This window comes from Stigmatopora argus, chromosome 14 (assembly GCF_051989625.1).
Source record: "Stigmatopora argus isolate UIUO_Sarg chromosome 14, RoL_Sarg_1.0, whole genome shotgun sequence".
Lineage (NCBI taxonomy): Eukaryota > Metazoa > Chordata > Actinopteri > Syngnathiformes > Syngnathidae > Stigmatopora > Stigmatopora argus.
This window is the reverse complement of record NC_135400.1, coordinates 13,324,844-13,352,737: the sequence shown is the minus strand read 5'-3', so window position 1 is coordinate 13,352,737 and position 27,894 is coordinate 13,324,844. Positions and strand designations below refer to the sequence as shown.

At 43.0% G+C, this 27,894-nt stretch overlaps 1 protein-coding gene across 5 annotated transcripts in view; it reads left to right on the top strand.

The window, feature by feature from the left end:
- The first annotated feature begins 429 nt into the window (after positions 1–429).
- Positions 430–27,894, top strand: part of tnrc6c1 (trinucleotide repeat containing adaptor 6C1) — a 34,431-nt gene continuing 6,966 nt past the window's right edge. For 4 of the 5 annotated variants that reach the window (XM_077618259.1, XM_077618258.1, XM_077618257.1 and 1 more), the window contains exons 1-16: positions 430–565; positions 5,265–5,364; positions 5,783–5,804; positions 12,640–12,966; positions 19,517–22,015; positions 23,055–23,249; positions 23,477–23,643; positions 23,730–23,807; positions 24,340–24,555; positions 25,293–25,424; positions 25,501–25,620; positions 25,995–26,078; positions 26,185–26,446; positions 26,520–26,681; positions 27,383–27,559; positions 27,637–27,786. In XM_077618259.1, the coding sequence (XP_077474385.1) occupies positions 5,302–5,364; positions 5,783–5,804; positions 12,640–12,966; positions 19,517–22,015; positions 23,055–23,249; positions 23,477–23,643; positions 23,730–23,807; positions 24,340–24,555; positions 25,293–25,424; positions 25,501–25,620; positions 25,995–26,078; positions 26,185–26,446; positions 26,520–26,681; positions 27,383–27,559; positions 27,637–27,786 (4,654 nt within the window). In that variant the 5' untranslated portion in view covers positions 430–565; positions 5,265–5,301. Of the gene's footprint in view, positions 566–5,264; positions 5,365–5,782; positions 5,805–12,639; positions 12,967–18,230; positions 18,376–19,516; positions 22,016–23,054; positions 23,250–23,476; positions 23,644–23,729; positions 23,808–24,339; positions 24,556–25,292; positions 25,425–25,500; positions 25,621–25,994; positions 26,079–26,184; positions 26,447–26,519; positions 26,682–27,382; positions 27,560–27,636; positions 27,787–27,894 lie in introns of those variants that run through there. The other variant, XM_077618260.1, reaches the window with a different exon arrangement.

Genomic DNA, 27,894 nt, shown 5'->3' with positions numbered 1-27,894 from the left:
TTTGAGCAAAAAACATGAATCCCTCCCAACCCCCATCAAGGTAAACACACAAAAATTAAGAGAATGTACTAATAAACCAATTTATTTAACCCCCCTCCCAGGAAAAAAAAAACCTCAGCAGAATAGCGCCTTCTACTGGTCAAAACTGCTCGCGCACGTCTCGTGTTGCGCAGGTGACACGCGCCAGTGTTTATCTCACGAGCTCAAATTGCTTGTGCGCGTCCCACGCGCGCATGCGCACTTAACCAGTTGTGTTTAAAAAAAAAACGGGGGGGTTCGACAAGTACGCGACGGCTACAAGCGCATCCCCCCGGGGAGGAGACGGGTGAAGGGGGCTGCAGTTGTCATGACAACGTCTGGGTGGTGGGGGCGGAGTCTTGGCCAGTGGGAGCAAGGAGTTTGTTTTGTTATTGAAGGTCACGTGCGCGACGAGGCCCCGCCCCTCCCCCCCAGCTTCAAGTGTGGGGCTGTGCTGGTCGCTCACTTACTTCAAAATGGCTGCACAGGCTCCACCGACGCCGCCGACGTCGATGCGAACGCGAAAGGACGACTAAAAGCTTCGACGGTAGGACTTTTTTTTCCCCCTCCTTCAACTCGAATAGCAATCATCTCTCCGCACGCGACGCTTTTTTGCTCATCCACAATGTGGAATTCCGACGGCGAATACGTCAGATCGCCAGCGAATCATGCAAGAATGCTTCCAGTGCAGCCCACTTTTGACATCAAGTACAAACGAGCGCCTTTTTTAAAGAGACAAATCGAGGATTATTCCGAGCTTTGTTAGTTCATCGGACGCTCAACCTTGCTGCAACAACTAGCTAACCGGGACTAAGCTGTCCAAGTTCACGTGATTCAAGGACACTTTGCGTTTATGTGCATTTTATGCAGCTGCAATAACACTCTGCTCCGACTTTTTCCTCCCTCAGTATTACTACCAGTTTCAGATCGGTGCTCCAAGTGGTTATAGTTGGTAGATTCTCTGTTCAGATCTCATGTTTCACGTTCCGTAACTGTAATATTTGCCAGAAAGATGGTTAAGAAATTCCTTCTGCTGTAAACACGTATATATGGCGTTGGATTTTTGCATTTGCATGCTGCCCAAGTCACAGAAAGATTCCCAAAACACTTCTCCAATGGACAGCTATATTGTACTTGACTAAGCTCATGGCTGAAGGGCACTGCAGGGATTCTGACGTTTCTTCTCTTGCTTACAAGACAGCCGCTTCAAGCAATTAACCCACAGTGCCAGACCCTTCTTTTCTCTGTAATTGTCCAATTTTCTGGAACTAATTTCAAAACTGGCAGCATTGTTAACTAGTGGTTGACACTTCCACCTCACCGTTAAGACGACTTTAGCTCACGTCTTGTCGTTTCTCTAGATTTTTTTAAATTTACATTTTTTAATGGATTCTTAGAACGGAGCATGACTGTATTAGGTCTGTGATGGAAATTATAGACAGGCACTGCTAGAATTCCAGTAAGAGATAGACAGATTGTAGCAGAATGCAACGACAATTTCAAAATAAACGTACGAATAGAGCAAATATATTTAGGGGGATTTTGTAACATGGATCTTGTTTTCGTATATTGCAAGGGTGTTTGTGGTTGGCGGGCCGCTTTAAGGTCAACTCGATTTCACGTGGGCTGGACCATTTTAGATATAATATTTAGATTTTTTTTAAATAAATGGATTAAAAGAACTGGATTAAAAGCCCTGGATATTCAGTTTTTTTCTAGATCTAAAACAATGTTTATTTTAGCTTTTTTTAATATATTTTTAGATTTTACAAAATGATTTTCGAAGTAAAAATAACAGAAAAAATTGATTAAAATGTACAATTATTGATTTAAAGGGGGAAAATCAGGAAATTTAATATACATCTATACTCTTCATTTTAATTTGATCCTAAAACAGAAAGTCCGTACTCATGATTTACTTTCCCGGGCCACACAAAATGATGCGGCGGGCCAGATTTGGCCCCCGGGCCGCCACTTTGACACTTGTGGTATATTGAAACAGTCATTTATATTTTGTAACCTGAAATTTTTGTATGTTGAGGCCTTCGTAAATAGAGGCCTTCGTAAGTAGAGGCATTCGTAAGTAGAGGCATTCGTAAGTAGAGTTACCACTACAAGAATGTTATTTTTACTGATTTATTGATTTACATTTGCACATAAACACCCTCTCCTCAATCGCTGTAGTCTGTTAGGCAAACACCGCCGTGGCGGACCATCGGGGATTCCCTCGCCGTGGCGACGAGACTGTTCACAATGGGCCGTCTCGTGGCGGGCGTCCTGCGAGCTTCGCCATTCACCATCGCGGATGCTACCAAGCTGCTTTACTGTTGGAGTGAAGTTTCTAATATAAGGTTTGAATCAGCAGGGAAGTGGCAACAACAGGGAAGGGCATGGTATAGAACGTGTCAGCGCAGGGAGGCCAGGTCACGGGGGCCCGAGCCTGCAAAAGAGCTAGTGTGTGTGTTCACAAAGAGGCACCGAGGGGGCCTCGATAACAAATAACTGACCTCTAAATGCTCAAATTACTTCATAGCTTAGGTCAGGCCTGCAGTGTGGGGCTGAGAGACATGCTACCAGTTTTCCTCTGTTTTGGTGTCAGCGATCAGATGGGCTCTTGAGTTCTAAGTGAGTAGGATGACTATACTTGCGGTTCAAAGTTCAATATTGAGTATTTTTTTCTTTTCTTTTCAACTAATGGTGATGTAGCAGGCTTGTTTTTTTTTATTTGTCAGCGTGAGAGAATCTTTCGTGTTAAGTCACAAGTGTGGTTATTGAGAAACTGATTATTTTTTACTCCCTCTCATGAAGCTAAATTGAGATTTTCTCTTAATAGTAAACTTTTGATTAGTTGGATTATCATACTTGAGCGATCCAATTAAGTTTTTACCCTCAGGTATTACAGCTTGAAACACACGACTTTATCACTTGCTTATCTAGTTGGATGTCAGAAAAATGTGCACTTATTAGTTAAAGAATAATTATATCTTAATATATTAAAAATACAACTTGACAGCTAAAAAGCTAATACCTATTTCTACGAGATCAACTTTTTTCTTAATTTAGCTTTCTCTATTTTATATTTGCATGTAATAGCTGTACATTCTGGACATTCTCAACACAAAATAACATATTTTTAATAGAAATAATTTAATACATATGTAAATGAACAATGCAAGGTCACCTTCAAGTCATCAAACTTCCATGTAAAGGAAGAGAAAATGTTTTATTCAGAGCAAAACATTAAATGTAATATCATTTATCTGTATTTAATACATTGTATACATCACTCTTAAATTGTGCATATATTCTGACTTGTGGAGTTTGTTATAAAAGGCCCATAAATACATTTTTGAGGGTTCTTTATGCCCAACAAGGGCAGTACGTATAGTTGATTATCAACTCAACTATTCTATTGTAACCATAATCATGATATCTGACAAATTGGTCCATATTATAGTTTCCATTTTAGCCACTGAACCAATGAGAACTCTAAATGTGAATCCCCTCAAAGATGATCAACTCTTCTACTGCGATGCAGTCGAGGCAGATTAATCACAATTGTCAAAGTATTGTTACGTTTCTACTTCTCTGACAGTAAGTGCTTCTCACGCAGTGGTCTCTCCAAGTTATTCTTGGGCACACCAATGCTTTCTCCTTTTTCTCGTTGTCAGAAATCATTAACGTGGTCCGCCCCGAGAATAGCTTCAAGTACTTTAGCCCAATCCTCTTTGCAACCAACGCACAGCCTGCTTTGCCTAGCGGTTTGGTTTCCGCGGCCACTGTGGTTTTCTTCTTCTTCTTCTTCATTGGTCTCATGGTGCATTCGAGACGTTGCATCTGCAAAGTTGAAATAAGGTGACAATCAGCCACGTGGGAAATTGTAGTTTGGCTCACTCCAGATCTGGATTGTTGAAATCCTCCTTTTCTACCGTATTTTCTTGTCCAATCAGCTGACTAATCCCAAGAATCTTTAACGGAATGACTCCGTTCTCTTGCATTTCACAGCCTTCCGATACTTACAAACAGTTTACCAACGGTGCACGGAAATGTGCAAATAACCGTATACTTCAAATAGCCTGAAGCAGTTTGCCTTCGGTGTTTAATTTTTCCGTCTGAGCAAAAACAGCTTCTTTCGCAGCTGCTTCACGCGGTCGCCGGTGAACGTTCTCTCAAAGGTTCGCCGCGCTTTTGTATGGTCTGCAGCGTTGGCATTCCTGGCGCCGTGCCCGGTCGGTGCCTGCCGGCTCGCAGCCCTCCCACTCCCCCCCCGCCTATAACGGAAGCAACCCTGTCAAACGCAGAAAAGACAGAATTAAACACGTCGACAGACGCCGCTTTCACCTTGCGCCTCCCGCTTTCCCTCTCTTAAGCCCGCCATTACGAGGCCGCCGTTGGCGTGCGAGCGCGCCGCTACGTCTTCCTGTTTTCATTTTGCTGGCTTTTTTTGCGGCACGGCGGGGTTCGGGTTTTAAGAGGGACGCCTGGCTGTAATCCCGTTGTTCTGACGGAAGGGTGTAATTCCACTACGATGCTGAGCTCATTGCCTGGCCTCCTTTGTAAGCGTCTTTCTTTTCTGCCAAAGGCTGCTCACCAGGAATTTTATGTCTCTTTTCTGTGTGGTCTAACGAGCAGGTTCTACCTATTGGTTGGCCAATTAGCACTTTGAATGAACTCCCCACGTCCTTTTTCCTTTTGGGTGAACCTTTTGATATCATCTCCCCAAGTAAAGGCTCTCATTTCCACATTTTTTTTACGTTATTACTGATAAATACCTCATTTGTGTGTTATTGCTAATAACTGAGAATTCTATGTCAGCAACAATAAATGTTATCATAAGCTATCAGCAAATGTATTCGTCGCGCAAGTAATTATAGAACATAACTTGCGCTTTAGAGATGTTGAAAATAAAAGCATGATAAAGTATAAAGATAAAATATATAAATATACAGAATAAAAGGGCTGACCAGATGTACTCCATCAAAGTGATTCTGACATCATCAAACTACACTAAGCAATTAAAATCAATGGGGACACAGTCTCAGCCAAGTTTTAATAAATAATTAATATTGTTATTAAATATTAACTTGTTTTATTTATTCATTATTGTTTACTTCCACATGGACAATAGATAAATATATATACATAAACGTTTACATTTTTCCTATTTGCCGTCAACTTCCGAATGGCATACAAAATGATTCCAATAACTTTTCAATAAATCATTATTCCAACACTTTTTTTTCCAGCTGAGAGAAGTGACAAATCCAAGTCTTGAACCGTTTGATGGAAGATAAGAAAAAGAAAAGGCAAGAGGAGAAGAAAAGGAAAGAAGCTGCTCCAAAGAAGGTGACTTCTATCTTCCACTATGCAGCTGTCAATCAGAAAAGTAGACATCTGCCAGTCAACAAAAAATGTTGCATTGGGAATTTCCCAAAAGACGGATGTCTTCTGGTTTTTCTGACAGTATGCTTAATGTTGTGTCATTTTTAGACGTAATTTTGTTATCTTGATGGCTTCTTGTCTAAGCCATGTCACAATCATCGATTAAAAATATGCTTGCTAAAAATAGTTTTTTCTTTGAGTAGATTCTACTCATCTGGTCCTGTCCATGGATATCTGCAAATTTGGATTATTTTAGCAAGTAAACTATATACAATATGAACCTTTTTAAGTGTTTTAATTTACTAGCATTTTCTGTTCCAACAGTAGGCTGTCATGTACTGCCACTTATTGTCTTGTAATATATTTGTTCTTTTCTTTTCAGGGCATAGAACAGATAACCAAAGGTGAGTTGCTTTTTTATTTATTTATTTTTAATCTTTTTAGGTAAACTTAAATAGATATGCCATGATTTATAGTCGTGCAGCTGCTTTTCTAATCCCTGGTGGATTCCTCAAACGGAGCCTTAGAAATAATACAAACAATGAAATGTCATTGAGCAAAATCAAGTATCAAAATTAGCTAATGCTACAAAACAAGATGAGCAATTACTCGACTTCAAGCTATTAAAATCAATGCAGAGAGGTGAAGTCAACTAGTCAATTAATTGGTTAAACCCCTTACAATATTTAGCTGCAGCAATCTGGTTTCTCCCACGAATGGAATAAAAACTGTCTGCTATTGTTTGTTGGTGTATGTTGGATTAAGTATTTTTGAAGTGGGAACTGTCCTGTACTGAACCACGCAATGTCAACACGGAACCTTTCTGCTGTGATCTAGATGATCTTTGTTGCTATCATCATCTGCTTTCTTTTGTTTTATGTATTTAGGAGTGAGGAGTTGATGTGATTGAAAAGGCGTTCGTAGTTTGGCGGAAAATCTTTTGAGTTTGACACAAAGTGCTGAGATCAATACCTTGGAGCTCATGCTACTTTTTCTAAAGTCGTGGTTATTTCCTATCAGGGGAAGATGATAATGAAAGGAGAGGAAAAAAATAACAAGCGATTAAAAGATAAATAAATCAAAAAGCGTCTGTGACCTAATGAGGATGTGTGTCTATGGCTCCGTTACACAGCATACAGGGAGCTAATTAGGAGACAAGGCAGGTTGTGAAGTCTGAGTAAACAGCCTTTCGTACACGGGAGATCTCCAGGAATACCCTGAACGCCATAGTAACAGACCATCAGCTCATGCTTGTTTCAGACAGTGAGGCCCACCCTGGGACTTAAGCTGGAAACAACTGGGGGGGACGAGAGTTTGGCTCTAAGGACCGAGATGGAATGAGTTGTTATAGTAGTTGTGCGAATTGAAGCGGAAGACAATGCCAAAAAATATGCTGTTGGTCCAGTACGGAGAGAAAAAAAAAGAATGGGAGAAGTATAGAAACAGACGGAGAACACATTCTGGTTTCCCTTTTTGCCAGCATGCCTCAGGGGCCCCATTGTGGGATCAACTGGCCCGTGTCAGTGGCAGCCAGTCAGTTTGCTTTTTCCCAATTGACAGGCTAATACCAGCAACAGTCGCAGACGCAGATTGTTTCACAATGACGTCAAAAAGGCTTAGCCGCCGAACATTACAGGAATGGGATCTCACGTGATGTGAGGTCCAGCAAGAACTTCATTTGAGCGCTAAGCCTGCACGTCGTAAGCAACGTGGTGCTTCATTGCTGGAGTTTCTCCAAGATCTATAATCCTTCAGTATGTTCATGCTTAACATCTCATTGATGTCTCCTTGGAATGCTGAAGCCACGTGGCGGTTATGCATCAAGAATGTGTACTTTTTGTGTATCGAGAGATGGAGTCATTTTAAAGAAGCCCAGCTACTACTGCTTGTTCCGGGGGGGTGTCTGAACTCAAGTTTTAGAATTTCATCAATGCTGACAAGTTGGACTATTAGAATATTCTATAGTTTAGACATTTTCCTTTCTCCCTTTTCATTTTTTTTAACTCTTCCCATTTTTAAGGCTCCTGAATGACATACTATCTTCAAAACAAGTTGCGTAAAAAAAGAAATATATGTATATATATATATATATATATATATATATATGTATGTATGTGTGTATATATCTGTACATATATATGTATGTGTATGTATATGGATGTGTGTGTATGTATATATATATGTATATATATATATATATATATATATATATATATATATATATGTGTGTGTGTGTATATATGTATATGGATGTGTGTGTGTGTATATGTATGTGTGTATGTGTGTGTGTGTGTATATATATATACGTGTGTGTATATGTATGTATGTGTGTGTATATATATGTATGTATACATGTGTGTGTGTGTATATGTGTATATATGTATATATGTGTATGTATATGTGTATATATGTGTATGTATATATACATGTGTATGTATATGTATATATCTATATATGTGTATGTATGTATATGTATATATGTGTATGTGTATATATGTGTATGTGTATATATATGTATATATGTGTATGTATATGTATATATGTGTATGTATATATCTATATGTGTATGTATATATGTGTATGTATATGTGTATATATGTGTATATGTGTGTGTATGTGTGTATATATGTATGTGTGTGTGTATATATGTGTGTGTGTGTGTATATATATATATATATGTGTGTGTGTGTATATTTCTTTTTCTTTGTCTACTGTGCAGGTCAGTCAAAACCCATTACTTTTTAGGAAGAGTGAAAAAGACAGGTTGGTATAAGACCTGGGAACAAGCTTTATTGTATCATAGTGACTTGTCCCTAAACCGATTAAAGGGCCATCGACTTGATGGGCAAGCGGACACGGCCAGATAGATGACACTAATCAACATTTTGCTCCATGATAGCAGAGGCCATCTGCCACCAATAAGCAAGCTAGGGAGTTAATGTGCGTTTCTATCTTGTATGTGTATTTTCATTCACGTTTGTGTGCGTCGCTATAACACGTGTGCTCGCATTTACAGTGCGGTGGGCGATAACGTTACGGTAAAGTTGTGTGGCTGCGGTAATTTCGCAAAACAAATTAATGTTCCGTTTCACATTGGTTTGATTACACCCTCTGCTTTGTGTTGGAGAGTGATAAATTGTCATGTGATCTGAGGGGTTTTGCTTCTTGTCATCATCATCACCTTCATTACATTACACGTCACCTTTTAGGAGCATTGCTTGCGTTAGCCGCTTTAATCGAAATTAATCCTCGCTTCTGTGATGGTTTTTTTATGTTCATTTAAAGACCAAATGGGATTAAGTGTTTGTAAATCATATATTTGTGCTACATTGTTTAACAGATCGTTCAGTAATTTTCCATCGAGGTGCTCGGGATTTGATGTTTTTGTAATGATTAGGTAGGCCCAGATGCGATTTGCCACAATGTGCTGAAGCATACGTTCTTTTAAATAGCATTTTTGTCTCCTTTAATTGTCTTCGCGCAGGGGGTCCTTTAGGCTTAACTACAGTTTTATATTCATTCATTTCTTTTCTAATTACGCATTGTAATCGTCTCCCTTGTGGAACTCTATGCTCCCATTTTGAAGCCCCCAGGCCTTTAAAAGACGACGTTCCACCACGAAGAAATTTCGATAATCTCATCACATCAGTGTGTGTGTCTCATCAAGGGATAATTTACTCTTTTGGCATGGCCTTCCCGACAGGTGCAATATTTTAACACTAACAATCTGTACAATACTAGACAATTCTGCACAGATATTATAAACCCTTTCAACACAAAACCAGTACATGTCGTGAATATGAGCAACATTTTGAACCGAGGCTAAACTTTTTAGACCACCGTGATATAAAAGGGATAGTAACAAAATGTTCTTCGGGCCTTCAATTTGAAGATTAAAGGCTCAGCTTTTAGAAGCTCCTAATCACTTGCTTAGCAAAGTTTTTAATGTTTAAATGCACAACCTCCCCTTGACAGCGGGGCTTCAAACACTGAAAAAACAGAAGCGAGGATGGGGTAGAAATCTTTAGGCGGTTGCGTACATGCAGTCGGGCAGGTCAACAATCTGTCTGCAAAGTACGAGGAACAATGTTTACTAAGAAAATGATTACCGTAATTTCCCGCATATAAGCCGTATTTGTAACTAAAAAAATGATGACTGAATCAAGAGTACGGCTTATATATGCACATATTAGACTTGACGTGCACGGAACTGCACGGTGACAAAGACGAAACGCCATTACGCGAGACATTGTAGCCGATACGGTCATTTATTTCAAAATAGAGAAAGGATAAACATTTATTTTGACATCTATGAATGACATTCATGAAAAGAATTAACCGTAGCTTGCATAAAACGTGAAAAAAAACTCACTTACTTGTGCCTCCCATTGCTCGCTCAGGGCGCCGCCATCTTACTGTGGTTAAACGTGCTCTGGCTGGCTAGACGCGAGTAGCCTTGATACATGTGTTCGTAGTGTTTAACATGTCAGCACCCCCCCAATACTAGTTGTTAAGGCTGATCGAAGGTCTTGCGGTCGAACATTAAAATATCAGCCTTGATACCTGCGTAATGTGTATCTCATGCTATTATTGCACCCGGAAACTTGGTGAAAAGTAGACCGCTACGGACACTTCCTGGTTGTACTGCTCAAGTGACATCCTTTTGTTAATTTGTCTATGTACTGGCAACACCCATTCGGAATGTGCAATCCAGCAGACAATCCTTTCGATTCATACAGTATCTCAAAAATACCATGAGCGATGATTTTTATTAAGATTTTCCCTTCAAAGTAACACATTTGTACTCCCTATTAAAACCATGAATATGCCGGTGCAAATTGTGAATCAGAAGGCGCCTTATACGAGAGAAATCGTAAAATTCAACGTTTTTAAGGCATTTTTAAGGGTACGGCTTATACGCGCAGGCGGTCAATATGCGAGAAAATACGGTAGTTTAAAATCTGTACGTAGGTATTCATTGGATTGTGGTTTTTGCATCGGTCAAATGCAGACGTTCTTCCATTTTCTTTGCTGTGATATCCCCCCAGATGAGCTTCCCACCCACCTTGAACATTGATATCTTAAACACCCAGCCAAGATCGTCTTTCATATCAGCCCAACTCAGAAGTGGGAAAACGAGGTAGCCTCCTCCCTCCCGTGCGAGGCGTGCATTGCCTGCGGGCCGCGGATTGATGTGCATTTTTGATGAACCGGGAATTCTCCCGTTGGCCCGTACGGCTGAGGACGCTGTTTTGCAAATAGGCTGTGGGAGAAGCTAACTGATCTGGTTTCAAAGCGGCGGGCCGCGCTTTGGGGGCCTTTTTATTCTACATTTGCTCTGTTACTGCCATCACACGTTTATGCACATTTACTTCTCTCTTCCGCTACGTGGCATTCTGTAGACAAGTAGTGTTCTAATTATAAGCGGATTTTCGACCTAAGCTGGTTTCCGGCAGTGAGACTGGAGCTCACAGTGGCGCTGGCGTGGGGGTGGAGTCTTCCAAACACACATACACAGACACACAGTATTCTTTTCATGGCTTGCTGTACCTCGTTCCTGTGGATCTGCTCTTTCTCGCTCCCTCCCGCCCCTTCGTTCGCACTCGTTTTATCTCCGCTCTCTGATTGGCTGAGAGTACCGCCAGCCACACTGTTTCCCTTCCCCCCCCAAAGCTTCCAGAAGAATTGACGTCACACACCAGAGAATCCCGACGGTGTAAAACTCTGTTATTAAACATGGCTTTTACGAGGAATCGCCTCTTTATAAAGTCGCCGGCCTGTCGCTTCTGTACTACGACGATAATAATGACGGCTGCAGGTAGTCAGGGAGGATGAAGAGATGTGATGACATGATGACATGATTATTATTGATTATCCCTGACCAGGGAAAACCAGCTCATTCCCAGTTGGTATCGCACTGGGGTGAGCCGTATGAGCGCAAACATGTCCGACCCTGCGAACAAGCAAGTAGCTGTAGTCTCCACGACGGCATCCCGTCCCCCCCCTCCGCGTGGGCCCCCGCGTTGCATAACGCTTTTGTTTTCGTGTGTTGGAGCTGGCCCCGTCAACGTGCGTGTCATTCATTGCTTCAAATGCGCACACGGGCAAACTGAGCCAATGGCGTTCGTCCTCATTCATTCCACAGACGGTTTAATTCACTCTCGTTGTTTATCGCGATGAGGATGGAAGAGAGGAGCATCACTTTGGCTTAGTTTACTTCCTGTAATCCCCTTGTGCCGTATTTGGATGCTGAGAGCTTGTTTATGACTTCCTGTTTACATTCCTGTAGACCACTGTCCATATTATGCAATGAAATGATACATGCTCAGAGGTGATTATCCACCGTGCTCTGTGCCCATAATGCAATCTGACCCAGCAGACGCTTTGTGACCTGCAAGAAGCTAATCCTTTTTTTTTTAACCTCTGGAGGGACCTCCTGACCTTGCACCTCCACTCAGAAGGACTTTACTTTTCTCACAATGATAAAAAAAAGACGTAGTGCATGAAAATGTCACACAAATACACAAAGAAAATGTCTTAAATACCTGCAGTGTGTGCAACCTTTGGCTCAGGAGCCACATTTGGCTCTTTCATATTTCTACTCTGACATGCTTTGACTTTGGAAAATAATGAATCTTAATTAAAATTCTAATGGGTTCCTTCATTTTCAAATTTAATTCTGAATTATAAGATTGTGGTCCTCTTGTTCTATTAAAATGAAACACATTATTATTCTTGCTTAAAATATGCATAGCTGGTTAAAAAGAAATACAGTTATTTAAATTGGTCATGATAGAATTGTAAAAAAAACAATTTACCCAGAATGATTCTGACAAATACTATGACATTACAGTCCTCAGCCGTGTGTTTAGAAGGACAGTTTCCTGCATCAAGCGGTGACATTTGTGGACGTCTCTTGCCACATACCAGTTATTTAAAATCTTGGCTCTTGCATTTTAAAGTGACCATGACCTTTTATAAAAAGACAGTGAGGGATGAAAAAAAACAGCTTGCAGCTACACCGTGCTGCTGGTAGTGTTTTGCATTAGGCGTTTGGCATGATCACTTCTTAGTTTTTTTAAGTCAATGATAAAAAATTCAAATGCTTCCCATGTGTCCTATGTGATCAGTGCTGAAATGAATACACTGTGGTGGCCACCCACCAACACTGTTACTTTATGCACCTCCTTAACTCCTGCATTTCTCTCTCCTTCTGTCCTACCACCTCGGCTTCGACAGTGCCAGACTCTCCTAAGCTGGACTCCGTCCCTCCTCCCCCTCCTGCCAACCCCAGCGTCACCCCAACCGTACCCCCAAGCAGTGGCGATGGCAAGCGTGCCCACTGTGGAGTCCAGCCTCAGACCAGCCCACAGACTCCGCTGCAGCCGCGCCACCCGGCCCGAGAGGTGCCCCCACGCTTTCGCCAGCAGGAGCACAAGCAGCTTCTGAAGAGGGGTCAGCCACTGCCCCCAGGGACCCTGACACTGACGTCTGCAGGATATTCCAGCACCCCCGAAGCCGCAGAAGCCAGCAACCTTGATTCTTCCTCAACGAACCCGCCCTCAGGTCAGCAGATATATGCATTTACTACAAATAACAGGGGAACAGTTGACATTCGTTCATTCATTTTCCGTAGCGCTTATCCTCACGAGGGTCGCGGGGGTGCTGGAGCCTATCTCAGCTAACTATGGCCACCAGATACCGCAGACCCTGAATTAGTGGCCAACCAATCGTCATACCTAGGGGCAATTTAGATTAGATTCAACTAATACTCCCATACTCGGGAGATTCAATTTAGAGAGTTTAACTAGCCTACATGCATGTTTTTGGGATGTGGGAGGAAATCAGAGTACCCGGAGAAAACCCACACAACATGCAAACTCCACACAGGGAGGTCTGAACCTGGGATTGAACCCTCAATCTCAGAACTGTGAGGCCAAGACATTAACCACTCGTCCACCGGCCCACCTTCAAATTGACATCTAAGTACTAATTCCAAAATATATTTGGCTATAGGAAGCAATATGAGGTGGATGTTAGAAAATTCAGAATAGTTAATTTTGATAAAACTGCCCCAACATTGAGCCTATCCATTCCGGTGTTGTATTTTTTATTATGGTATGTGCTGGTACAGTTTATCACCTGTGTCCAACTGCTGTTTATTTTCACTCTGTGTGGTTGGGAACTGAAAATGGGAATCAAGGAATTCCGAGGAAGAACATGCAGAGTAAACACAGCTGGCACAACAGTATGCGTTTGTCTGTTTTCCTTACGGAATGTCTGCGTATCTTAATGAAGACAGTTCTCAAGCGTTTTCTCTCCACTTGATAGCGTAAAGCGAACGAAGCCATCAACATGGCGAGGAGACGGTTATCCACATCTTTTCATTCCTTCTTCGTCCTACTCCTACACTTTGCTGAACTCTGTTGGCTATTTCCTGTTTTTGGGGGGGGGGGGCAGAGGCCGTACTGAGCTAGCTCGTTGGCCGGATATCTTGGTGGGCCTGACTTGGCATGGCTAGAAAGCCCAAAGAGCAGAGAGATTGGCGGAGACTGCGTGGCAGAGGTCCAATGCTGTGGGCTGAAGTGACTCATGGTTTACGGTAAAAGCTACTGCTTCTCTCCACCCCTCTTCGATAGGCCTCCCCGGTTCTCCTTTCACTCTGTGTGTGTCAGCGGAGTGGCTGATTGCATGAGGACGTGCAGACAGAGGAGGCGCTGCCCTCGCTGAAGGTGGAACTAGTTGTTCCTTTGTCAATTTTGTAACTCTTTTCGTGCCATCGACGATGATAGGCATCCAAATCGGTGGCTCTTTTCAGGTTCTGTTAGTTCAAATGAGATTGTCAGTATTTATGTCAATGGCAGCCAATGGGTTGAGAGTTAAATGCATCCTGATGGCCTGGTTAAAGATAATGGGGTGTTGGGTTTGATGTTTTCTTCTTCAATTGAAGAAAATTTGTCGCTACAAAACAGTTGAAAATGTTTTGTATGCCAAATGGTCAAGATGACGCCCACCTTTGTTCTGTTTACCATCCCTAATGCACCTGTTTAGGCTTGCTGATTAAAATTGTGACTGTTAAAGCACACTTCTTGACAGCTTTCAACAGATCAGTTGTTTGTCTTCAAAATTATCCATTAGTCTTACATCTTAGATATTTTTTTACCGGGCAATATTTTCGAACATTTCCCTATTTGCTTAGAATGATCGAATGAAAAATTATTCTGCTCTATAATCAATCATCCTTTTGCTAATTCAAAACTTACAACGGAATAGCACTTTAGTTCTGTCCATTTCTTATACAATCAAGTCTCATTCAATCTCCTACGACGTATTTTTTCCCTTTGTCACAACCTCGCCACACCCATTTCAGTTTATACGGTCAATTTTTTTGCCTTTTGTAGTATAGATAGAACAGATTTTCTTTGCTGGTTTGCCTATGTATGTCGGCTACAGTTTTGACTAAATAGGCCATGTACAGAAAGTATTCCGTGTCGTATGTCTATTTCTGTGAAATTCGATAACTTGTAAGTAAATAACCTCCTTGGCTTTTGCTATGCACGATTAAAGCATACGGGAACAAAACGATCCTTGTTAGTTTCCTTGTAGAAAAAAAAACAGGGTGAGTGCATGTATGACTTGATGTTCGTTTCTGATGACACTTCTAAAAGCTTTGGGAATTCCCTTTGAGGAGTCTTCTAATGTGACTAAACATAGCTTCTCATTTGAAAACAAATCTCTGATGCTTTGTTTTCGTTGCATTTCCTCCGCCGCAATTTGCTCCAAAGCGCCGCATGCGTACTCCGCTTCAACGGCATCGCGCCAAGTAGCATGTCGCTGGCCCGAGGTAGCGGGGATTAGTCCACGCTCCATGTATGTCTGTCAGCTTTCCCATTATTCTAACGGCCTCTCTATGTTGCCATTCGCTTGGCTTCCACTCTGTATCCCAAGGCTCTTTCACCAAGAGGAGGCGTGTGAGAGCGAGCTATTTTAAGACTGGCATGTTGGAGAAAGCCCTTGACCTGGTTTATCCTTTCTGGTGGGGAGGAGGGGGGGAAAAGTGGAAATTATGACAACATGCATGTGAACTTTAGAAAATGCCAGCCTCTCTCGTCCCCTCCCCTGTGAGTTTGTCATTTAGCTATGCTGTGGTTTGCATAAAGTACATCTAGGAACATGAAAGGCCTTTTATTGTACAAAAGACGAAAGTCAGTGTGATGCGTTTTTGTAATAAGGGACAAAAAATGGTAATAAGTAGACATACAGCAGACACTTATTCATAATCAGAAGTTGTGTGTTGAGTTTGAGTTATTTGGATAATATTTTTTTGTGGCTGTCACACGTCATTTTAAAGTCACAAGGCATGAAAACGTTTTCAGATTTTTAACATGGTCGGTCATCATTGATTTCAATAAGTAACTTAAAAAATACATAGAGTTAAGAAAGATTATGGATTTAAGTTTTAACCTCATTTAAAAAAAAAATCTGATTAAAACTGTCTGGTTTTCAGATGGCAAATAATATTTAAGAATATTTCAATTGCTGGTGCGCCATCAGGTGATTTTTCTTCAACAAAAGATGGATGAGTGACAATTTCAGCAGTTATAACATTTGTAACTCCAATACGATATTAATAGGCAATGTGCCAGTTTACAAATTAAAGTACTGGCTGATATAATAATAAAAAGACTGAAGCTTATACAGTCATATTGTAGTTGTAATCATACATTTCTGTAAGGCTGGCGAATATCCAAATCTCCAGATAATACTAATGCAAAATGAATCATCTTGAAGCCTTAATTCATTGTACAGCACCCTTTTAAACATTTTAACACTCATTCAAATGTCAAGAGAAGTTAAGCACTCTAAAATGAAACTAAATTACTACGACACATAGTCACCCTTTGAGGACACACACCCGTCAGACACGTAATGACGGGGAACTGCTCGACTTTTACAGAGTTGACATTGCTGGAATTAGTGGAATTTGTAATAGGTTTATTTATATGATCATCTGGAGAATGGCTGATGATTTAGACTGGATTTTAGTTGGGCTTTTTCCAGAACATTGCAGTTGAACTTCTACTTTGGAGGTTCCATTGTAGGCTTCAAATTAAGCAACTAGTCTTGATTCTTTGGGAATGTCAGAAAACGCCAAGCGCCTTTTTGGGGAGGCGGACTCGTATTTTGTTTTTGTCAGAGGGCTCTTTCTACTGGCTGCTAGCATACGTTGTCAACTCCAAACCATCCAGTCAGCGTGGCCCTAGGGGACTTCATTAAGCCGGGATCAGTCCAGCTGAGGCCCAAACATCCCTGCTAGATTACTTCCTTCTTCCATCACTCAACAAGCATCTCCCATGACTTCATTTTATGCCATCTCCATCGTGGCTATTGATCGGACTTTACCAGACACTGCAGATCGTTTATTGAATAAATACAATGAAATTTGTCACATTTAAAGGTAAACAATCTTTCTTGCTGAACTGAGCTATTTGTTCGTACACGCACTCAAGGTGTCGATTTACAGTTTCTGTGCAAATGTGTGTGTCAGTGCGTTATATAGCCTTACAATCACGAGAGTCAGTGGGAAGAACACCAAACATTGACGTATTGTGTCACGGTGCGTGGGTGATGGTATCACTGTAGCGCACAATGTCAGCCTTGATCCGGAGAGATGCTACCATTTTTTTGTTTTCTATTGCTAAGATCTCTTGTTTCCTCCATGGCCTCTATTAATTGACAAGAATGGCATTTTCTTGTGTGAAGTAGCCCTTCCTCCATCCATTATTTTGGGTGAAATAGCTATGAAATGGCCAGATTGCCAGATTATGGTGCTGAATTTATGCAATGGTGCCAGATTATGGTGCTGAATTTGGTTTTCTTTTTTCTTTTTACATGGTCACCAATGAAATGGTAAAAGACAGCCAGATTATGGTGCTAAATTTGGTTTTTCATTTTTTTTTTTACATGGTTACCAATGAAATGGTAAAAGACAGACAGATTATGGTGCTGAATTTGGTTTTTCATTATTATTTTTTTACATGGTCACCAATGAAATGGCCAGATTGCCAGATTATGGTGCTGAATTGTTTTTTTTCCATTTTGTTTTTACATATTCACCATTCCACGATGCCTTTTTAAACTAGGATTGTTTGGATTTTTTGTATTTTTTTACTGCCATTAATGGCGATGGACATTCAATCCATTTTGAGTAGAATCAAAAAATCCCTGCTAGTCAAATTGGATTAACGTCTAGTCCCGTCAATGGCGGTGAATGAGTTCAAAAAATAAACGGACAGTTGTCATCATGACCTGTCTAGATTGCAACCTGCTTTCTCCCGGATTCCACTTTTGCTCTCTCTTGACTCGTTTTTCCACTCAAGGACTTTCAATTGCCCACGGCAGTTCTAATTGACATAGAGTGGCCTTAGCTAAATATTTAGTCAACGGTTAAAAGATCCAAAGCTGTGTTCCGAAGAGCCCATCTTTGTTTTGTTTTACCTCATGCCATTTTTAAGTGCCTGTCTTTTAGCGGTCCATCCGCGCCACCTATACCAACAATAATGCTCTCCACATAACACTCAGCTGTGCCATCCCTTCCCCCAACCTGCCTTCTCTCAGGGCTTACATTTCCAGCAAGGGAGCGTATCCGTCGTCGGGATAGGAATAGAGCGTGATATAAATAAAGCTAGTCGGGCTAGATAGAGGCGGCAGAACCCAGCCAAAGCAATGTTGGTAGGAGGGACGGAGCATGTGGGGTGAGGAAGGAAGGGAGGGAGGGAGGCGGTGGGAGCCAGGGAGGGAGAGCGGGGGGGGGGTTGTCTCATGCCGCGCAAGAGCTGTGCAACTTCTTGGCAGCATTTCAGAGAGAAGCCTCGGCGGCTGGGTGAGCCAAGCCGACATATTGAGACAAGGATGGTCGCCGTGTCGCACAAAAGCTAGTTCCTTGCAGGATGGTCGGGAGGCACCTCTCCACAGGTATTTCATAGCAACGTGGCGAATTTCCATCTCAATGCTTCTTCTGTGTAGTTATTTATTTTTACGGCTGGTGCATACGCACTTTAAAGCTGCGGCAGCGATGCATTGTGGGCACGCACGCACGCGCGAGAGAGAGTTGTGCTCTGCATATATGGTGGCGAGGTAGGCGTTCATGCTTTCACACGATTCAGGCAAAGACGCTAGCTCCAAAGCCTTTTTGGCTCAAATTCAGGACGGAGAAAATGGCGGTCCTGCTCCGCTCAGTGGAGTGACGTTACAGAAAGACCGTGCCGCCGTCCGTGTGTGTGTGTGTCAGAAACATACTGCCCTCTTTTCCCCTCGCTCTTGCATTGCTTTCTCTTCCGCCACTTTAGTCTGCAAGCGTTAAAAAGTAAGCTGGAATTAAAGGCAGATGCTCAGCGCGATGCCGTGGAAGCTTGTCTTTGCATGCGAGCTTAACTCGAAGAGGGGCGCCCGTAAACAGTCGCAACAGATACGGTCGAAATGAGTGATGGTCGATGCACGTACCGGAGGCATTTGCCTACGAACGTGTACTGGAAGCACTCCAGGGAGAAAATAATGCAAAGTATTACTTGTAGTCTTCAAAGCAGTCGTGCAGATGGAGGATGTTGTGTGCTACGAGCGTACCAAGCTGTGCATCGTGCCAGTCTGAGGTCATGACTCTGATGGCCTTGCTGTCAAAAAGGCTGAGGATGCCTCAGCTTTTTGGCTGGTGCCACTGATCATTTATGTGATCTTTCAGGAAATACCGTCTGTGCATTTTTACATGCCGTGTGAAATGAAAAATGTCCTTGTCTTGGTTGCGGCCAAGGTGAATGATTTCACAACCTATGAATAACTCTTTTTCTACACTATTTTGTGATTGCCTAAACATGCAAACAGTTCTATTTTTAGACACTTGTTACTTTCGTTTAATTTGATTGAAAGCACGAGAGGAGTGTTTTTATTGTGCCTGCCAGGAATATGAAATTTGATTTTAACTATCTGTAAAGAAGTTCAGAATAGAACTGAACTCATTAGCTGTTACCATGGTAATGCAGCTTTGATATGGGTGTAACAATGTACATTCGAGCCCCTTTCTCATCCATATTTTCTTTTCTGTTTATCCCCCTCTACACAGAACTGCCCTCACAGAGCAGCCAGGGAGCCCAGTATGATAATCCCCTCTGGGGGCACCTGCAAGTTGAGAGGAGTACCCCAAATGCTGCAAATTCCACTAGTTGCGGCAATCAACTGATCCTTGACCAGAAGGACACAGAGGCTTGGCCTTCTATTTTTCCTAGCCAGAGCAAGGCCCCTGAGAGAAGATGCTCTTCAGAGACTGACCCTGGTCATTTGACCAGCAGCAGTAGCACTTGTAGTACCAGTAGTAATACTAGTAATAATAGTGATTGGTGTCGTACAACGAGTATGGCCACAGGGGCCAATGGCCAGACAGGCCACTTCTCTGTCAACCACCTAAACAGTAAGGCCAACACTGGACTCAGCCCTGCCAATCATACTGGAACCAACATGCACTCAAGCCCGGTTCCTCCTGCCAATCGAAGCTGGGGCTCTGGGTCTGGACCGTCTCTGTCCGCGGTAAGCAGTGAAGGGAAAATTGACAGTCCAGTGGGAGTGGGGAGCAGCAGAGGTTGGGGCTCTTCATCATCCTCCAACACCAACTGTAACTTGAACTTGAACCCCAACGCTAATCCATCCGCGTGGCCTGTGTTGGGCCACGACGCGGGTTCAGCAGGGGCAGGCAGCTCAGGGGGAGCCAATGTCATTTCAGCCCCTCAATCTACATCCAATTTCTGTAATCCTACTGGCCCCCAAACATCTCAGACCAGCACTTATACTGGAGCCAACACTAACAGTAACTCTTCGGGTATTGGCAGTGCCTGGGGCAGCGTAATGACCTCTGACGCAACAGAGCCACACCCTTCCGCATCCACGAATGTGTCTTTCAGTTCAGAACCTCAGAACCTTAAAACTGATGGACCAAATCACATTAATAAGCAGGAACCACTTAGTCCCATTCACCACCTGCCAAGTTGGGGAAACCCATCGGTTGGCCTGGGTACGGGAAGTCAACAGGCATCGGGAGCCAAACAGGTCAATGGAGAAGATACCACTTCTGTTTGGGGTATCGGTAGTGACCCAAAGGCACCGTCACCTAAGGAGTTATCTGGCTGGGACTCTGGATGGAGCCAGGGTGGAAATGGGTCAGGAAATTCCGGGGGCTGGGGTGAACAGTCAAGCGGTGAGTGGAGCAAGAAGCAAAATGAAGACTCGCAGGGAGGCTGGGATGGCCCCACCTCTCCTCCGCAGGACCCCCAGGCTAGTTCTTGGAAGAGAGCTGTGAGCACAACTGCTGCTAGTGAAGGAAGCAGTGACAGCATGGAAGGACATCCGAGGTCCGAATCTCATTCATCCAGAGAGCCCCCTGCTCCTCTCTTGCCTGCCCAGGATCTCGACCCTAGGGTTTTATGTAATACCGGATGGGGACAGACCCCTGTTCGCCAGCACACTTCCTGGGACATGGACAATGCTAAATCCAAGAATGACATTTCGACTGAATCCTGGGAGGCAAAAACTGGTCCTTGTGGTGCCCAGGGGCCTTCCAATGCTAATACAGGTCCACCACAAAGAACTGACACTGGGAGCAAGAATGAGGTGGTGGCTTCTCAGGGAGCTTCAGGTTGGGGAGGAAACTTAGCTGCTAGCAACCAGCCCAGCTCTGGCTGGGGAGATCAACCCAACAACATTAAGCCCCCAACTGGTCCAGGTGGCTGGGGAAATCTACCAAAAGGAGGCCCCACCTCCAGTATCCCCAAGAGTAGTGGTCAGTCTTGGGGAGAAGAGAAGTCAGCGGGGTGGGAGGATTCTCATGGTAAGCCAACAACCCAGAACTGGGGAGAGCAACCTAAACCATCCCACAGTTGGAGTAGCAGTGGAGGAAACAACTCTGCCAATGATTGGCGGGAACCTGAAGATAGAAAAAAGAATCAATCCAACTCCACCTGGGAGGGAGAAGCCGCGGGCTGGAAGGAAACTCCTCGTGGCTGGGCAATGCCCTCATCGGGGCCGGGGATGTCTGGTAGCGGAGGCAAAGCGGGCTGGGGGGAGCCCGTTAGTCCCCGTCCCAGTGGCCCTCCCCAGGGTTGGGTAGGCAAATCTCAGGATGGACCCGGTGGTGGTAGCATTGGCGGTGGAATGGGCTCCTGGAGTGGCCCAGGCTCTGTGAAGCAAGGCTGGACCGGTGGTAAGCAGGAGTCCTCATCTGAAGCTACCGGTTGGGAAGAACCGTCTCCCCCGTCAATCAGACGCAAGATGGAGATAGACGATGGGACCTCCGCCTGGGGCGATCCTGGTACCTATAGCAAATCGGTCAACCTCTGGGACAGGAACAATCCAGGGATGTCCCAAGCCAAAGCTACTACCGGAGGCAATAATCCCATCGGACCGAACAACAGTCATCCCCACTCTCACAATCACGCTTATCAAGGACCTCCGGCACCTTTACAGAATCACGTCCAAAATTCCCAAAACCCAGTTGCCACAAGTGGCTCAGTGGATCCTGTTTTGCAGCACCACCCGGGCCCATCTCTTAACAGGGGCCCTCTGATGGCTCAAGGTAAGACATCATAATTTACTATGTATAGACAGGTGAAATGTACAGGAATGGCTGTCCCAATAATTATGATTCACAATAGTTGAGGGAATAATGAAAGCCACTATTATTTTTTATTTAATCCCTTCACCAGTAATGAGACCAAGAAAAAACATGGTTAGATAGTTTAGACAACGCGCTGTTAAGCTCCAAGCTGTTGATGGACTTGAAGGTAATATCTTGACCTTGCTTGGCCTTTGTGGATTTACATCTAATTAGCTAGCCAAATGAGATAAGCTGTGCAGTCCAATTTCTGAGTGAGGCTCCTCACATTACACAACACCAGGCACGTCTTTCTAGCTAACCATAGGCTAGTCAAAGGAAGCACGGGAAGGGTGTAGACAAAGCACGCCTTTTTGAATAGAATCATTCAAGCAGGTGCTTCCAAACCTGGAAAACACCGCCAACTGTTTGAGATTCATCAAAGCATGTGATTCTTATGGCTGCCAGAAATGGACAACGTCCTGACATCATCCAATTAGGACAAAGGACCCCTGCTGTTCTGCACATGGTACCGCATTTTTAGTCCATGGTGCAATTTTTATGAAAGCATTTTCTCGTGGCAGTAGCTGAGCCAATTGTGTGCATTTTAAAGGCATTGTTGGTCACTGCTATTAGACATCAAAAGCAGAAAGGGTTTGAAACAATGTTTCGTGGGTCTGTGGACACTGCAGGCTTGAAAATGAACGATAATTTGCAATCCGGCTTCATGTCGTGCTACCGTTCTGCACTAAACTCTGCCTGGCGCTGCCACAGACACACAGCGGAGATGGCATTTTCCGTGCCAAAATTGACCAGACATCCTTCGCTCCTGTCATGCTAGACTGTCTCTATTGCTCACTGCACATCTGATTTAATCTGGGTTCATTTGCTGTTCGTGAGATTAAATATCTTGTTTCAGAATACAAAAACAAATGATCATAGAAAGTAACTGGTGAGAAAGAGGCGCTTTGAGACTGACAACACATCTGTTTACTGTCTGCTGTCTTTCTGCACACAACAGGCTGGGGTGAGATACCTAGCTCCCACTCTAAGCCAGAGAGCTCCTGGGGGGACTCTGCGCCTTCAGCAGTCAACGTGGACAACGGTACATCTACCTGGGGAAAAACCACTGGGGGCCCTAGCGGCTGGGGCGATGGCAACCCAGACAACTACAGCAGGGGGAACCCAGCTATGACATCTGTATCTTGCAAGCCCGGTAAATTCATTAACATTTCTAATAACATTTGAAAACATATTGTACTAGGGAGTGTTCTCAAGATGAGTGAGTCAAGGTCACGAGTAGCTTTCATTGAAGCAGACCACACAATATTTCTCACAACTTGATCCTGACCCCTAGTGGGCTCCAAATAAAATGCAACGTGTTAAAACTGCTATGGCTGCCAAGATATTTGCCTTTTTAACAGGCTTGTTTTTTATGTCTAGCTGCCAAATCTATGCAAGATGGATGGGGAGGCGGTGGTGATGAGATGATCATCTCAGGGGGGCAGTGGGATGCTGAAGAGGGAGACATGTGGAACAGCACGGCTTCCCAGGAGAGCAACTCCTCCACCAACTCTTGGGGAAACGCACCCAAAAAGATCCAACAAAAGGCATGAGGATTCATTCAGAAACAATCTCATGGAAAATGACGACTGGTCAGTTGCATTGATTGAATGTGATTTTCATACCATCCCAGGTCAAAGTACCAGGAAAGCCAGAAGATACTTGGATCATGAATCGTCTTATCAAACAGCTGACAGACATGGGCTTTCCGGTAAGTAAACCATTTAGTTTTTCAATGACTCCCCTCCAGTCATTTTTGTAAGTGGGGCTTTCGTTATTGGATTGGATTGGATAACTTTATTCATCCCGTATTCGGAAAATTTCATTGTGACAGTAGTGAGAGGGTGATTAGACAGAACAACAAAGCAAAAGCACAAAGTACAAAGCAAATCAAAGTAAATGGGATCATTAAGAATTACCAAATCAAATCACCCTTAATTAATTAAACAAAAAAGTGTTTACAGTCTTCTCTCAATTATCGTGAATTCGCTTCTTTGTGATTTTTTTCTGCTACTAATTATTTTATTTTTCATTTTTTTAAGTTCAGAAAAATGTGAAAATCCACGCTGAAACTGTTTTCCGCTTGCTACTAGGACTCGGCACTACTTAGCGATTTTTCGATTATCGCGGCCATGTCTGGTCTACATTAACCGCAAAATTCGAGGGATTACTGTAGACAAACTGCGAAATCCGAGGGATTACTATAGACAGTATTTTTACAGAACTTGTCATGTGTTTCTCAGCGGGATCCGGCAGAGGAGGCTTTAAAGAGCAACAACATGAACCTGGACCAGGCCATGAGTGCCCTGCTGGAGAAGAAAACTGAACTGGATAAGCGGGGGATGGGAATGGCTGGCCACGACTACAACGGGCTTATTAACAAAACCATGGGCTGCCCTCGACCTCCACTTCTTTCCAAAGAACCCTCCACGGATCCCCGCTCACCCTTCATGGATAAAGTGAGTCAGTCTGGCTCAAAACTGCTTTATTAATATTAATGCCGCCCCGTGGCAGTTTTTTTTCTGGTGTCCTAGATTTGTCTCTTTGGGAATATTTGATAACAAGTGTATGTTAACGAGTGCTGGCAACCTGCCCTCAATTTATTTGTTTAATGAGAAGTAAAAATGAAATGTAACATTTCTATTTAGGTAACACTAGGAAATTTGGTGTTGGAAATAGAAGGAAGAATGAATAACTTAATGAAATGCAAATGACTATGGAGCATATATATGAGCAAATTGGGTAATATGCATGGCTACATAGGGAAGAAAGCTTAGTTTGATGGGGGATTTGGGGGCTTGCCACTGTGCAGGGAAGAGATTTTTACTCAAGAAATGACGATACATAATCACCAATTTAATTTAGATAATAGATTAATACTTTAGAGCCAAGTTTGAACTCCAAATTTTCCCAATCCTCAGAATTTGAGCCTTTAAACAGTATATCCATATTCTGATATCTGAAGTACTCCATAATAGTGGACCGGTGACCCCAAACCACTTTTTGGGTAAACATTGATCAAAAATTTGTGTCATTTATAATTAAAATAAAAACTGTTTCCCCCAAAAATGTCAATTTAGTCTTTGACGAAAATGATTATCATTTCCAGCCATGGTATGAATAATGTTTAATTGTAGTTAAAGCGGGTCCAAAAATGAAATGTAATGAGTTGACTGTGTTTGTTGAACAAATGCAGAGTGGAATGTTTGGTGGTGGAGCAGCACAAGCCCGGGCCATGCCTCAGCCGCCTCCTCAGCCGCCAGTGCCGCCTCTCGGCTCCTCTCAGCCTAGTCTCCGCGCTCAAGTGCCTCAGTTTCTCTCCCCTCAGGTAGATCAACTTAAAAACACTTTCAAATGAGGATTCAAAGGGTCTTCATTTGACACGTGACCGTATTGCTCCCCAGGTTCAAGCACAGCTATTGCAGTTTGCCGCAAAAAACATTGGTCTGAATCCTGCACTTTTAACCTCGCCAATAAACCCTCAACATATGACTCTTCTCAATCAACTCTACCAGCTGCAACTGGTGGGTGTCATTTTTTACTCATCTCAGATTTGTCGTGTCCTCAAAGGGTTACCCCCAAAAATATCTGTTGTGTTTTCCGCACTATAAGGCACACTTACAATCGATGACCTATTTTTAAAACGGTTTCCATTTATAAGGCGCACCGCATTATAAGGCGCAGTAGATATAGTAAACGTAGTGCAGCCCAAAAGGGAATGTCGTACCATGATTAAGCAAAATTGATCCATATACAAGGCGGACTGGCATATTTTGAGAAAAGTCTTTATGGTGCGCCTTATACTGTGGAAAATACGATATATTTTGTTGCATAGTTTTATCTAAAATGTATCATGCTTACCCATGAGCCTGAAAGCTGACATATGCTTAACCTACAGGCTTACCAGCGTTTACAAATTCAGCAGCAGATGTTACAGGCGCAGCGCAATGTTTCTGGACCCTTTCGACAACAAGAGCAGCAAGTAAGTCGGCGTCATCCTTCCCCATCCTATCCTAGTCATCCCTATCCTCCATCGTATCTGTCGACAGCAGCTAATAAGTGAAACGTTCCCACTCTGCTCATTCCAGGTTGCACGTACAATCAATAACATGCAGCAGCAGATCCAACAGCATCAGCGTCAGCTGGCCCAGGCACTGCTAATGAAGCAGCAGCAGCAACAACAACAACAACAGCAGCAGCAGCCCCCCCACTCCCACACAGGCCTTCATCATGGCGGGACCAAATCATCCCTTGATTCATTTCCAGGCCACTCCCAGGCTCCGGGCCTTCCTGACCTGCAGACCAAAGAGCCGCAGTCTTCTCAAAACACTTACAGCCCCTATTCTCTCTGTGAGTGGTCTAAATTTCTGCGTCAATCTGGAATACAGCTCACTTTTGAAATGAATTGTGTTCTGTTCCGCAGCTGGATTGAATCCAAACATGAATGTAAACTGCATGGAAGTGGGTATGTCTATGAAGGACCCACCCCAAGCCCAGTCGCGTCTGTCGCAGTGGACGCATCCCAACCCCATGGAAAGCCTATCGGGAGGCTCGTCCCCCTTAGAACCCAATATGAGTAAACATGGTAAGGAACAATTTACCCTTTTGGGAAGTACAGTTATTCAAAAATCGATACCTATAACATTTTAAAAAACAACTTCAATTTTAGCAATCATTTTTGTATGTTTTTCTATTATGAATACATTTACAAGTTGATTTCCTGCAACCCATATAAATATTGACTTATTTTCCAGACTATACGACGTACATAGTGCGACTTATGCCCAATTTATTATAATTTGAGTAAACATGGTAAGGAACAATTTACCCTTTTGGGAAGTACAGTTATTCAAAAATCGACACCTATAACATTTAAAAAAAATAAAATAAAATTAGCAATCATTTTTGTATGTTTTTCTATTATGAATACCTTTACAAGTTGATTTCCTGCAACCCATATAAATATTAACTTATTTTCCAGACTATACGACGTACACAGTGCGACTTATGCCCAATTATTTTCCTCTTAATTGTGTATTCTTTGGCTGGTTCCACTTATAGTCCGCAAATACGGTCATTTGGCTGCCACTACTCGTTCATTTGCCCCTCCTAGTGAAATGGATTGCACGTCTAGATTTGTCAATAGAAGAAAAAAAGTCTTTTTTTTTTGTGTATTAGAGGGTCAAACATGGCAAGTTGTACATTTGAAAGACTGGCAATGCAGCAATTGCAAATTTAATAATTTGTTATCAACTCAAGCTGACCTTGTTTGTTGCCAACCTTTAGGTACCAACTTGGGCCCTCCGGGCAAGCCTCCGCAGATGGATGACTCTTACAGCCCTTATAACTTGATGTCCAGCTCGGAGTCTCCCAGCAGCCCCCTCGTGCCTCCAGACAGCTGGGGGCAAACGAAAGGCAGCAGTGACAAGATGTCCAATGGGACAAACATCAACTGGCCCCCAGGTAAAATTTGAATAAAGAAGAAAAAAAAGGATGGTACATCACTAACTCATTTCAAACTCTCGCTTCATATTTCGTAGAGTTCTGTCCAGGCGTACCGTGGAAGGGTCTCCAGAACATCGACCCAGAGACGGACCCCAACATGACGCCGGGTAGCGTCCCAAGTGGTCCCACAATCAACACTAACATCCAAGATGTCAACCGCTACCTGCTGCGTGACAGAAGTGCGGGTAAGGGTCAAAATGTGCTTACGTAAAACGCTTCATTGCTGCTCAAATTCCATTTGATTGAAATATTGAACGCACTGACAACAGAGTCTGCTTCTTTACTCTTTTGTT